At 38.1% G+C, this 13,755-nt stretch overlaps 1 protein-coding gene across 7 annotated transcripts in view; it reads right to left on the bottom strand.

The window, feature by feature from the left end:
* Positions 1-13,755, bottom strand: part of LOC135197785 (uncharacterized) — a 186,174-nt gene that overhangs the window by 14,081 nt on the left and 158,338 nt on the right. Inside the window, exons 1-2 of one of the 7 annotated variants that reach the window (XM_064224896.1) lie at positions 11,643-11,925; positions 3,188-3,317 (exon numbers count right to left, since the gene is read on the bottom strand). The exons of 4 other annotated variants lie outside the window; for them this stretch is intronic. Coding sequence is in view for 1 of the 3 variants with exons in the window: in XM_064224891.1 (XP_064080961.1) it covers positions 11,643-11,693 (51 nt within the window). In the remaining 2 variants the exon portion in view is untranslated. Of the gene's footprint in view, positions 1-3,187; positions 3,318-11,642; positions 11,926-13,755 lie in introns of those variants that run through there. 2 more of the 7 variants (XM_064224897.1, XM_064224891.1) reach the window with 2 other exon arrangements.

Raw genomic sequence — 13,755 nt, forward strand, 5'->3', positions numbered from 1 at the left:
GAGATTGTCAGACTCATGTTTCTATCGGCAACCCAACAGCAGAACTTGTTAGAACCAAGGCAAAGAGGTTAGAACATCATACTCTGCCAACATTTGGAGTGGCCTTCCGTGCCTTGTGGTGCAAGAACCACGGAAATCTCAGGTTACGAAATTAGGCAGGAGGTGATTGGAAATCAGTTGACACATTAGGTTGTGTGTGACAAAGGACACCGTCAGATTCCCGCAGGTGTGGTATGGTTCTAAAGGGGGTTAAGAAGCCTGTTGTGGACCTCTGTACACCGAAAGAGGCGTAGCAGCTAAGCTGTACACATACCGGCAAGTGGCTTTGATTAGAAGAGTAGCCCACAACATACCTGCTTTTGCTCATGAATGTTATTGTAAAGCTACCATTTATATTTATTTTTTTGCTTTAAACTAACTGCCTCAGTGAAATCTGGAATTATGTACATACGAACCGGCGTGATTCAGTTTCTAAAACACGACAACTGCAAATTCACATGAGAAAAATAAAAGAATCCAATTCTAAACTGCGGAAAAGGAAAAAAACCCAGGCATTTTCATAATAATCTAAAATTACTTTAGGAGTAGAATACTGAGCCACATTTATCATTAATACATTGCACCACATTGTATTTTAACACAGATCCGCTTCACGGAGTGCTGATCTTTTCAGTTTTACGTCAGTCGTGCTAATCTCTCCTTATTTGCAGCAACTAAACTTAACCACACCGCAGTCTTGACCTTGTGTGGAGATGAGTTCTTTAGGGAAAAAATGGCACGTCCATTAGCAACATGAATCAGGATCCCAATCATACGAAGCTAAAGCAAGTTTTGCAGACGTCACGGAGAGAGAGAGAGAGAGAGGAGAGAGAGAGAGAGAGAGAGAGAGAGAGAGAAGAGAGAGAGAGAGAGAGAGAGAGAGCACTAGGACTGCCGATGTATGAACGCTGACACTTTCAATAACTTTCCTTGTAGACAATTTTTCCGCGGCAATCTAAATATCCCTCCATAAAATATATATTATTAACGGAGAGAATCACAACCGAAGATAAAACTATCAGATAAAAGTGCCAAATGACTCGACAAACCTACAATTATTTCTAACGAGTATCCCGTTCATAACGTGACGTCGTGATCAGCCTCCGAGAGCGTCACAAGCTCCAACAGGACCTAACTGTCTGATAAGCCGACCGACCCGGAACCCCAAATTTGCGTCAGTAAGCTCAGAATCATCACTCGGCGATCGACTTCGCCATTCATTGCCTTCAAACGAGGAGATACTTGGAGTCATATTGTATGATTACAACAAATAAGCGTGTTCAAAGGTAATCTCTGATAACGTTTATGAGCATTTATAGCGCCACAAGTTTGAAATATGCAATAATATATCGGCATAATGCATAGCGTCAAGCCCTTGGCTGTGCAATTCAGCTACGTTAACTAATTCCGTATCGTCAGGTGGACGCGATTCCTTTAACAGACATCAAAACGCACGTGTCTTGGGCAACCAGGGATTGTCCCATATTTATGACATTTGTCCCGTGTCCCGTATCAACCCTCCCCGGGGCGTCTTTTGTCCCGTATTTTCAATATTAAAAAAAAATTACAAAATACTAGTGAAATTTTGCAAAATACGGGGTAAAGGCGCCCGCCCAAAATTGGCAACAGTGCTTTGGGCCGAGAACGAACAAATCTGTCTTGGTATTTGATTTTTTAAACATAAGGCAGCATGTCCGACCAAAAGTGCAACCAAAAAAAAAAAGTGAGAGAAAATGTACTTTGAGACCAGAGTGGCAAAATTACAGTGATTTAAAGCAATGGCTCGTCCCCCAAAACAACAACGAAAACGGAGCATACTGCAAAATATGCTCGAAGAATTTTAGCATTACGTACGGTGGACTGAGGGATGTGCGACAGCATGGATCAACAGCAGCACAAATCAAATAAACAAGCAGCCTCAGCTGCTGAAGTGTTTGGAATAAGATCATTATTCCCAGCAAAAAATTCTACAGAGGCAGAAAATGTATGTGTGTGTGTGTGTGTGTGTGTGTGTGTGTGTGTGTGTGTGTGTGTGGTGTGTGTATATATATATATATATATATATATATATATATATATATATATATATATATATATATATTATATATATTGTTCAACTGCCTCTCCAATTTACGTGTCCCTTATTTCAATTTTCAAAATCTGGTCAGCCTGTGGGCAACAGCGATGGAAACCCTGCGTCAGACTTAAATAATAAAAACTGGGCCTTGTGAACGTATGAAACCACCCGAGTGAAACTACGAATAAAAAGCAATCACATGATATTAGGTACAACAAAACCCGGTCATTTCTCATTATGGCGCAACTTCAAGTCGACAAAATTCCCTCGACAATGCCTGAACTGCACCTATCACGATGATAGTGCACTAATAATCTTTCCAAGGGTCCCTCGCTGCTGGCCTGGAATGAACAATAAAAAAGCGGGATGGAAACAATGGTTAATGGTCTTCGCTGGCCGAAGATCTCAAAGAGAACATATCTTCCGCGACCGTGTTGAGAATCTTAAGGTCTATCCTTGGCTCACGCCAGTAGCAATAATTTTCCCTTTATTTCTTAAGACTGCCACAGAGGTTCCTTTCTGCTAACCAGTGACATTACTGGATCTTCATAAGCCATTTGAAATATTAAGCCTGAACTTCCTGCACGGTAATCATTAGTACTATATATATAGTGAGTTTGTGTCCCTACAACTTGCACGGTAATCATTAGTACTACATAAAGTGAGTTTGTCCCTACAACTTGACGTTGGGTATTGTTAGTCATTCGGCATTCAGTTCTCAAAACAAATATTTTACTGTGGTCTAGGACTTATTCGCTTGTGCGTATGTGTGTGGTCTTTCTTCTGTCGGCATGGAACGTGCCATGGCCCTATCAGTAGTCGTACTGACAAACTTCCTACTCCCAACGTAGAACTACTTACATTCGCATATTCTTAAAACTAACAAACCAAACATAAGGATCTATTAAACTATTTTTCGTTAACTTAAATGTTCACACATTTTTGGGGCATTACCCTTGTGAGGCTATAAACCAAACCGGTTAAGGATTTCAACGATAGCCCTCCACTAAAGTGAATATAAAAATGGGATTAAAACTAGGAAAAAACAGACATGAAACAAATGCTACTTACAGGGTTTTAATGTATACGATCCAAATTCCCAACTGATTTATCCTATTCCAAAGAGGTTAACCTTATATTCTTCATAGATAGCATGGTAAAGCTTAGAATTACACTTTACAGCAGTATACCTTGAACGATCCTGGAAAAGAACTTGTAAATAAAATGATGCAATTACGTGGGAAGAGGCTGATTCAAGGTAGGATCATAGCCTTGATGATATCACGCATATAAATGATATAGTAACTTAAGAGTAAAGTAAATGTCATGTAAATATTCTATATTCATCATATAAAAATACATAGGTAGGATTTGAGGGGAACACGTTCCCCGCTTTTTTTTTCGAATTAAGCCAGCTTCAGGCGAAGCGTATGAAATTCTATGACTAAACTAAAAACAAAAAGCCCTATTAAGAATACTACAATAATAAAAGCAGGGCGAAAAATGACTTCATTTGAAACATTCCCTGAGACAAGCATTATTCTTTCGTTTTTAACAAGAGTGGCAGACATACATTGCTGCCGATGTATAGGGCAAACTTTCCAGTCTTTTCGGTGAACCCAAGCGTAAGGGAATGGTCAGAACATGTCTCCTTGGAGTTGTAACGCATAGCGAAACGGGGAGAGAGAGAGGGGGGGGGGGGGGGGGGCAGAGGCCGTTCGTACGTAGTCCATGTAGCAACCAACAGTTGTTCGACTGTCATGAGGCTCCTCGGGTGATCTTAACGCGTCTTTTATGGGGTAAAAGGCGGCTATTCAACCAACTAGTACTAAGGTTTCTCAAATCCTTAGGAAATGACGCAGAAGAGGATCGAACCCCTCTCATCAAGAGAGTCCACGGAAATTATTCTTATTTTATAAATAATAATTAGCAAACCATTACCCACAAATCGGGAGGTAATTAAACGTACCCATGAAAGTGCTTATTTAAATATGCAAGGTTTCGTCATAATTTTTTTTGTTTGCCCGGAGGTAAATTTACAATGACGTGGTTTTATATTCTTTTATCCTTCTTCCTCCATGTGCAAACGCTCTCAGAGATACAATCTTAAGATGTCCAAGGACAGTACGAAGAACAAAAGGAATAAATGTCACATTGTACCGTCAAGTTTTGACCACAGCCGTACTCTATTTTATATAATATATATATATATATATATATATATATATATAACAATGAGCCACAAAATTAATTAAATACTATAACGTTCCCATTGCACAGTGAACTCAAGAAGAGTACACTAAGACTTCTATGGCCTACTCTTGCTATACATCGAATCGTTTGGATGATATATTAGTTCAATGATTTACCCTTCCCTATTACAACCGTCTTTGTATACCGATTTTTCGGGTTAGGCAAAAGTGAGAGTTGGGGCTGGTGTATGGGGTAGTTTACGTAGGTATATGAAGACGTTTGGATCGGTTAAAGTTGAAGCTTACTACATAGGATCTTCCTCTCCCGATGGTAGTACTATTGGGCGGTTAAAGATACCTGTTCTTTCGCTGCCTATGGATTTAATCGCGCAAGGACTGCTGTCAACAATTTCTTTATTGTACACAATGGCTTCAGGGCAACTAGACATACACCTAATGACTCCGTGCGAACACCAAAGTAGGAAAACGGCTTCGTAGGTAGAGCAGGGTGGGGGAAACCCCCAAAATCTGGGTAGAAAGGAACACGAACCAAAATACGCCAACCGTCACTTTCCTACTTGATGCTCAACCGCGTTATTTACTCTCCGCTGATATCGGATAATAAGAAAACAAACAATAGTGTATATATATTTTATGCGACTATTACTTCAGTATTATTATTTAAAAATAATAAAAGAAGTAAAAATATGAGTATACATACTCCAGTACTATTATTTAAAAACAATAATAAAAAAGTAAAAATTGCCAATTGAGTTTGTTATGTACAAGGCCACCGAAAATAGATCTATCTTTTGGTGGTCTCGGTATAATGCTGAGAGCCGTGACCCACGAAACTTTAACCAAGGCCCGGTGGTTGCGTGTCCTATATCGTTGCCAGACACACGATTCTGGCTGACTTGAACCTTAAATAAAAATAAAATCTACTAAGGCTAAAGTGCTGCAATTTAGTATGTTTGATGATTGGAGGGAGGATGATCAACATTGCAAGTTTGCAGACGTCTAGCCTCAGTAGTATGTAATATTATATAGGAGGGGGGGGGGGGGGACAGAAAATGTACGGACGGTGAGAGAAAGTCTGCATAATAGTTATCTTTTACAGATTTTCATCATTTATTACAGCAAAGCACCGAATTAAGTAAGCCTTATTCAAACGTGTATTTTTTTTTTTATTATTTCAAATTCCGCAGCGCGGGAGGGCCATACCCGTATGTGAGCGTTTTTTAAAAGCTTACACAAAAGCCATCGAACACATGACATTATAAGTACAATTTCTTCCATAAGTAAGGGAGTGCCAAAACTAGACTACTTTATATTATAATAATTCACGACTGTTTACATTGAAGACATCAATTACTCGGAAGCAATTATATTTTGAGAATTGAAAACTCTTGGCAATGATGACCGAACATAAAGTCCAAGAATTAAAACGCATTAAATCATATTTATAACATGACGTAAATGGAAGAGACTTTATTATTCGGAAAAGGCCATACGAATAAAAATGATAACAAACCAGTTCTGAGTAGATATGAGAAGCTGCTCGACATTAAATGACGTCTTGGTCTCTACAAAAAAAAAAAAAAAAAAATTTGTACTCGTAACCTTCAATATTTTAATTGGCTGATACAAGGAGAATCACAAGCAATACAAATGAAGCGGGGTCCGCTCAAGAAGATTCCTGAAAAAAATGACAATGTACGGAAAAACTGCTGGTTTGTTTGTAGAGGTTAAATTTTAACAACGCCCTGAAATGGTCGGAACTTTCAATACTTTAATTAATACTGTACTTAGGATCAAACGGTTGAAATGGCATGAGGTTTACTACATAATTACACGGTACAATAAATTCATGGAATAAAGAAATGCTCACAGTTCATTTCACAACAATGAAAAGGTCTCAAGGACTAGACGGACCCTGAATTGTGTCAGTCTTAATGACGAAAAGCAACTCTCATCTTCCATTACAGTTACATACTGAAATGCAACATTTGTGTATGACCGACATACATGCAATGCATTTACTCGGGCGCATCTGTCGCTCGTATTACGATCTTACACAACGACGGTAGTCTCGTTGTGTCTTGCTAATGGTGACGCAACCGTTCGGGAGGGGGTGGAGCTAGTACCAACCAGCCAATCGCACACAACTGTGACTTCGATCTCTACGGAAAATTAGACGTAACATTTCTTGAAATCCGCTGACGAATGCGCAGTATATGTTCCAAAGTGGGATTTCCGGTGAGACCTTACTAGCGGAGAGGCTGCTGCAATGGCCGACCCGAAAAACTGACTTACGGCGAACATTCACCTATAAAAGTTTGGTGGTGCGACGCTTCTTCGTCTTGGCCTTTTTACGTAATCGATGGGACTCCATGACACTACGGAAGTTCTGGGCTGCAGAGTCGGTTCTTTAAAAGGTGTATGACTATTATGTTTCTGGCTTACTTAAATCATTTTCACTGAATTCCGGCGCCTTTGCCAGCAGAATGCAAGCAGAAGAACGAAGATCGTATTCTTTATTATTCGGAATCTATACAGAATCCAACAATTAAAAAACATGTAGTACACGAAATGAATTATTAGTTATAATCGGTAAAGAATTCAGCGTTTGATGAATTCTGTTAAGGAAATGCAACTATCAACACAATTAACTACATTTGGTGCTTATTGTTATTTCAAAATTGACACTACTAGAACATATACTGAACATGGTTTATATTTATAACATTATATAAAATATAAACTATATATTCAGTATATGTTCTAGTAGTGTCAATTTTGAAATAATAAATACCGATGTAATAATCCCAGTGAAGTTAATCACCCAAGAATATACTTATAAAATATAATGCCACCAGTGAGTCAAACTAATGGTTGGATAGTTGTTTCATTAACAGAACGCCGAATTCTTTACCAACTATAACGAAAAAATCAGTTGCTGTAAATGTTTTAATTGGTTTGTATTTGGACTCCGAGTAATACATTTAGCTTAATATCTCCTTTCTAAAACTCTGACATCATCGTACCAGAACATTCAAGAGCTCCTCCCCTACGACGGAAGGGAGCGGGGCCGAAAGTCTTCTCGTCTTGACTACATGACGTCATCCTTATATAAGCGCTATCGCTGCTCCCTCGTTTAGCCAGCAGAAAATAATTAAGACTGCTAAAATGGCTATTAGAAGTGGTCGACATTTTCTGACCAACAAAATGGAAAGAAAATCGCATATCTTTCTTCTTTCCTTCATACTGCAACTTTGAAGGTCTAGGCTTATATAGAGAGGCACAGACGCCCACATCAGGCACGTCATCACCAAAGGCCAGTGGCTGCATGTTGTATCTTGAAGACTACCAAATGGGTCTCAACTCTACCCACACCATCGTAAAGGGAGCTTTAAAATAGACTATGACACGCAAAACCCTAAAAGGAGTAATCTACCAAAAGGATTCCCTCTATACAGTCTGCCAGGCTATTTACCTTTTAATAACAAAAATTTTCACATGGGCTCCGACGATGAATACTCGAGGAAGCGATATACTTCACTCAAATCTTATTCAGTCTTTTTTAAATTAATTCCACGCATGACAGTCACAACAGGGCAGACAAACACGAGTTAAGTATTGATGCACCTGTCCGTTGCATATAAACACCTACATATTACTACATGGAAGTGAACACAAGTAACAATGTCAAATTCACACAATATCATTATTATTCATAATGGAAACACTACATCACAGAGTTAAAGACGCTGACATCAAATAGCAGCTTCCCTAAAACACAACATATAAGAAGAAATTACAAAATAAATATGTAATTTCTTGTGGCAGTAATTATAGGCTAATTGCTTGAATTTCGAAGTGTATGATAGCTATTACACAGTACACAGAAAGTACAGCAGATTCTATTTTCTGCGTCTCTTGCTGTGCAGGTGACGATGTGGAAGTAAATAATTATTTGTGCAGATGTCACAATCGCTTATGTTCAAAATTTCTGTTAGTCCATATTTCATGATCCTACAGAGGCCTCGTTGGCGGGTTAGTGCGACATTACTAAAGGTTCTTTTCAATTTCCTTTTCCAGGGCTAAATGACCTTATATGTCACAGCGATTGGCCTTTGGCCTAAACTCTCGTATTTCATTCCATTCCATTCCGAGAGAGAGAGAGAGAGAGAGGAGAGAGAGAGAGAGAGAGAGAGAGAATGCTGGCACAAGCAACTGGTCAAAAAGTGAAAACACCAATGCCACTACTAGCTCTTACTGGCCTTACACCTCTGCCAAAAACCACACCAGTCAATGTATTTGTCAGCTGGAAAAAAAAAAAAAAAAATAAAAATAAAAGGAGACTAAGAACCTGACACACAACGCCCTTACTAATTATCACTCCAGATCTCTTTCTTGAAATTACCGCCTTTCTTTGTCTTTGAACAATGAATCCTCTGAGTCAGCGGCACTATTATCATATGTAGTGCCTTGTCCGTCTCCAAAACCGTTTCATAAGGATGTATTTGTATCTTCACCTTGGCAGCATTTCTTCACCTTCCTGGTCATGGAAATCACTGATGAAATTCAGATAATCTTTTCAACAGTTTTAACATTTCTATTGGAACTTGGGAACGCTATCTATATTAGCTGACCAACCCAGCGCTGCGTGGGCTAACTCTGAACGCCAACCGATAAACTCTCTCTCTCCCCCCCAACCTTCTTACCCTCTTTCTTCCCCCTAACACCCCCTCTACTCTCCCTCTCTCACTTCCTCTCCCTCTCACACCTCTCACACCCTGCCCAACCCCGACCCACTCCTGGTGCCATTGATCCCAACAACCCCCACCCCCCCCACACAAATTCTATAGTAAGTCATATTTATTATGTATACCGAAAATTGAAAGTCCTATTATTTACTACGTACAATTATTCAATCTACAGGCTGAACCAACACCCATTTCGGGGAAGGTGCCTCCGGCCCCTCCGGCGCCTTTGATGCCTTTTGTTGCTTGAAACCCCATTATAAATCATCATAAGGGTCCAGACTATAATCCTGCCAAGTTTCATGCCTATCGGACCAGTCGCTTTGGCTATGAATAAATGACAGACGGACGGAGACAGGCCGAACAGACAACATGCATTATTATCTATATTTTTGGCGTTGTCGGAAACCTCTATTAGTCAACAAATCAGGAGTCGAGGCAACAGAATTTTAACACGTTGTTGCACTACAATCACTGGCAACCCTGATTTTTTTTTCTTTTTCTCGACTCAGACGGAGCTCAGTACTCTGGTATAGTATTGGGAATCGTGCAGTGCTAATACTTACTTGCATATCTCCCAGTAACATACTTGTCTAAATGTTCTAAAAGATTCCAATACCTGAGCATTTTAGTTTGTAAGGCTGCCTTCCTGACAGAATTTTCCCAATTTTTATGTTATGCCAGAACCTATGAAGCTGGTAGGACCATGAGTTCATGACCAAACTTCAAACCTCAGCATATAAATAGATGTATGATCAGAGAGTTAGATACACCTCCCGGCCGAACACATATTCTCTAGTTCTTCTGACCCCCAACATTGTGTCAATCTCTTGACATTATTGAGTTTTTATTTCATCTTTCAAATTAGAATGAGATTTTTGAATGTGTTTTGTAGTTCATTGGCCTATAACAACTTAGTGGTAATTTGGCATCTGCGATAAAGAACTTTGTTGGTTTCCGTGTATGGTTTATACTAACACATAATCCTGGTTTATTCCATAAATATGCAGGAACTATGGTACTTAACAATTACATTATACAACTGTACTACCCATATTGAGTATATCCCAGTATCTCAGTGCATTATACAGCAGACTGTTATAAACAGTGGAAAACCATCAACTTTCTTGACAGGAATTTGTAAAGCAACGTGGACAGTAACTTCAAACTCTCCTGAAAGCAGTGTTCTAGTGAACTGACTACATTAATTTTGTACCAACACATGCCGGGGAAAATACGCTGAAGGGGGCTCAAAGGTAGCAAGTCACTGTGCACTGTCTAAACCAAGCATTTGTTCGAATCCCGATGGAGACAAAGAACTGGCAATTATAATTCCCCTTGGGTGTGAGTACTCCCCAAGTACAGTGAAATGGATATCAAATCATATTTACGACTAGATATTTGTGATAAAAAATGTCCCGGTTCATGAGATATATAAATATATATATATATATATATATATATATATATATATTATATCATCCACACACACACACACACGATAAATAGGCGCGGCAGTTTCTGTCGGTCCAACGGTATGTAACATGTAAAAAGGCGATGTTGCATATAAAAAAAAATCACTGCAACAATTAGACGAATACGTTATATATATATATATATATATATATATATATATATATATATATATATAGTAGATCTACATTACTATACCGCGGAGGCCAGACTATGGCAGTTGCGGTTTTCAATGCAGTTTTAACTCCTGAACAAGAATTTTAAAGTAATATTTATTAGGACCGACTTAAATTAATCCCGCAGGGGCTCGTACCAAACACGGCAAAATACATTTGACGCCCCAATTCCTGGTGGCTTTCGTATTCGCGGGGACGAACGGTGCGGAATGCTTATATAGAAATACCTGTATATATATATATATATATATATATATATATATATATATAATATATGTATATATATATAATATATATATGTATATATATATATATATATATATATATATATATATCACTTCAAATATGGTAGGCCTTATTTAGGGTTGCCTTACTATATATATATATATATATATATAATATATATATATATATATATATATATATATATATATATATATATAATATTAATAGCCTGCTGGAGGGGAGGCAGACTTAGATTATTTTGTTAAATTAACAAATAGGTGTGTGTGTACTTGTTAATCTAACAATAAATAAACATATATTTATACTATAATATTTGTGTGCGCGTGTGTGTGTATATGTAGGATCAGATTCCTATAAAAGGGAGACGTTGCACAATTTACCTTTCGATACTAAAATCATCTAAATCTAAAATCCGAACTTTAGTTCCATGAACGGGGGGTCTAATTACATAGTGTTTAATGTCAGCCACTAAGTATACAACGGGAACTAAAAGTCAAGTTTGAAATTTCCAGGAGACATATGGCGCAATACCCAGCAACGCCAATTAGGCTAATATAAACAAAAAACTATATCACAGCAGAGTATTGTACACACTGAATTATATGACAATAGTTTCTAGAATTCAAAACGACAAATGGCAGGAACATATATTAAAAGAAAAACAAAATCTTACCCATGTTGGTGGCCTGGGAGTTAATACTCCTCCAAACGAGTGTGCAACCATTTCGATATACTTTTTTTTTATAATTCGTAAATATTAATAACTTTGTACTTCTTCCTCTGAGATCAGTTAAGCATTATCTTCTTATATATTTTTCAATATCACAATGCAGAAATCACAGACGGAGAACCTTTGGCTGCGAGAATTCTCAACTGGCACCTCAACAGTCACAACGTAGGTCTAGTAGATACACACACTGGCGCTGACTGAACCACTACGACGACGACGACGCGCAATGATTCAACCTGAAGTGTGCACACACCGCGTTGCCCTACTACCGAGCTAAGTAGGATTGCACCACGTTACGTATCGTGCTCAGGCGTTGTGCTCGGACTTCGTCGTTTCTTTGTTTAACGTCACTAACTGCGCACTGTGCTAGTGTGATATTTCCTAGTCTGCAAAGTTACTATCCGCCATGACTGCATACTTTATGCTTATTTCAGTAGCTAGTCTTACGAAAACCGAATTCCGTGATGATTAAAAAAAAAAAAAAAAAAGTTTGATTGCATCATACGTCTGGCAAACACATGTCAAACCCACTCGCGTCTCTCTCCACAAAACTATATATCATCTCATCATTTCAATATATATATATATATATATATATAATATATATTATTAATTATAATATAATAAATTTCATATATATTATATTATATATATATATATATATATATATATATATATATATATATAAACACGTGTAGTTCTATGGAGAGAGAGGGGGAGGGGGGAGATTCTACGGGGGGGGGGGAGATTCTACATTTATTTGCCAGAAGTAAGATGCAATCAAACATTTTTTTAAAGTTGTACAAAATTATAAGATAGCAAACAAATGCAGTTAAAAACATTAAAAATTCATCCACGTATTCCTTTATGGACGTTACTTAAATACCCCTGCCAATCGTACAAATAACAAAAACGCATGGTCTAACTGGAAACCGTTCAGTGGCCCAACCCTCCCCCCGCCCTCCAATAATCAATTATCGTCATGCTTCTTGCCTACAAATCTCGACTACGACTATAAATCATTGCTTGAATAATGGCATTTGGTATCAATCCTCCGGATCTGATACCTCACGTAAACGTATTCAGTTATTATCTTGCTCCCAGCTCCGTGGAAACGTCAACACCAGAGATGTCATCAAGTGGTGCAATTAATTGTAAACATAAGATGAAAGACAACATTCCAGACTTTTTTAGAACTTCCTTCTCAGTTCTCAACTTCTCAGTCACCAGTTGCTACTTGTAAGCAGCTGCTACCACAATCTTACAAGTAAACGAGCGAATTGCCGCGATATTTTATTTTAGTTTTGTTTAGACAATTCAAACATAGGTAAGCATCGAGGTTAAGCTCAAACATTATGCATAAACATCAACGGATGCTCTAATTCGTCAGTCTCAATGATCTCGGCTTTGGAGACCTACTGGGCGAGGCAGACAAAAACCAGTTTCGACCTTACCTGCGTAGAGTACTTTTATAAACTTAATTCCATGCTAGTACTCTAACATTCTTGCAATGTAACTTCATAGCCTTTTCACTCTTGATTTCTGTTTCAACGAAAAGATGAAATAAAACAAAATAATTCTAGGTCCTCGCTTTTCTTTTCAATCTGGGTACTTGTTAAAAATGTGAAACTTTCAACATTTCCAGTTAAAAGTGTTTAACCTTCGACCATTCTTAGATTAACTAAAAACCATGAAAATTTTCAAGGTATTTCTTGAATGCGAGTGTTTTCTTCGTGGACTATTACCTAAAATCTCAGGCCTAGCACAAAAGTTGAACATTAGTTTCCACAACTGTTAGAAACCGGGTTTGTCACTGGGACACTGTGAATCATTACATTAGTTACATATTGGTTAAAAAATCTTATCTGGTCCTTAACAATGCAAATTGTTATAGATTTATGATTGTACAAATTTTCACAGAACGGCATTGCAATCCAAGTAGCTCAGAATTTACACAGCTCACTAACCCAATAAGGACTGGGGCCAATGACTGATGAGACTGTGGACAAAAGATGGGCTGGCCTGGTTCCAGGCAATTTGCACCAAGAAGTTACCT

Source organism: Macrobrachium nipponense, chromosome 21 (genome assembly GCF_015104395.2).
Source record: "Macrobrachium nipponense isolate FS-2020 chromosome 21, ASM1510439v2, whole genome shotgun sequence".
NCBI classification, from domain to species: Eukaryota; Metazoa; Arthropoda; class Malacostraca; order Decapoda; family Palaemonidae; genus Macrobrachium; species Macrobrachium nipponense.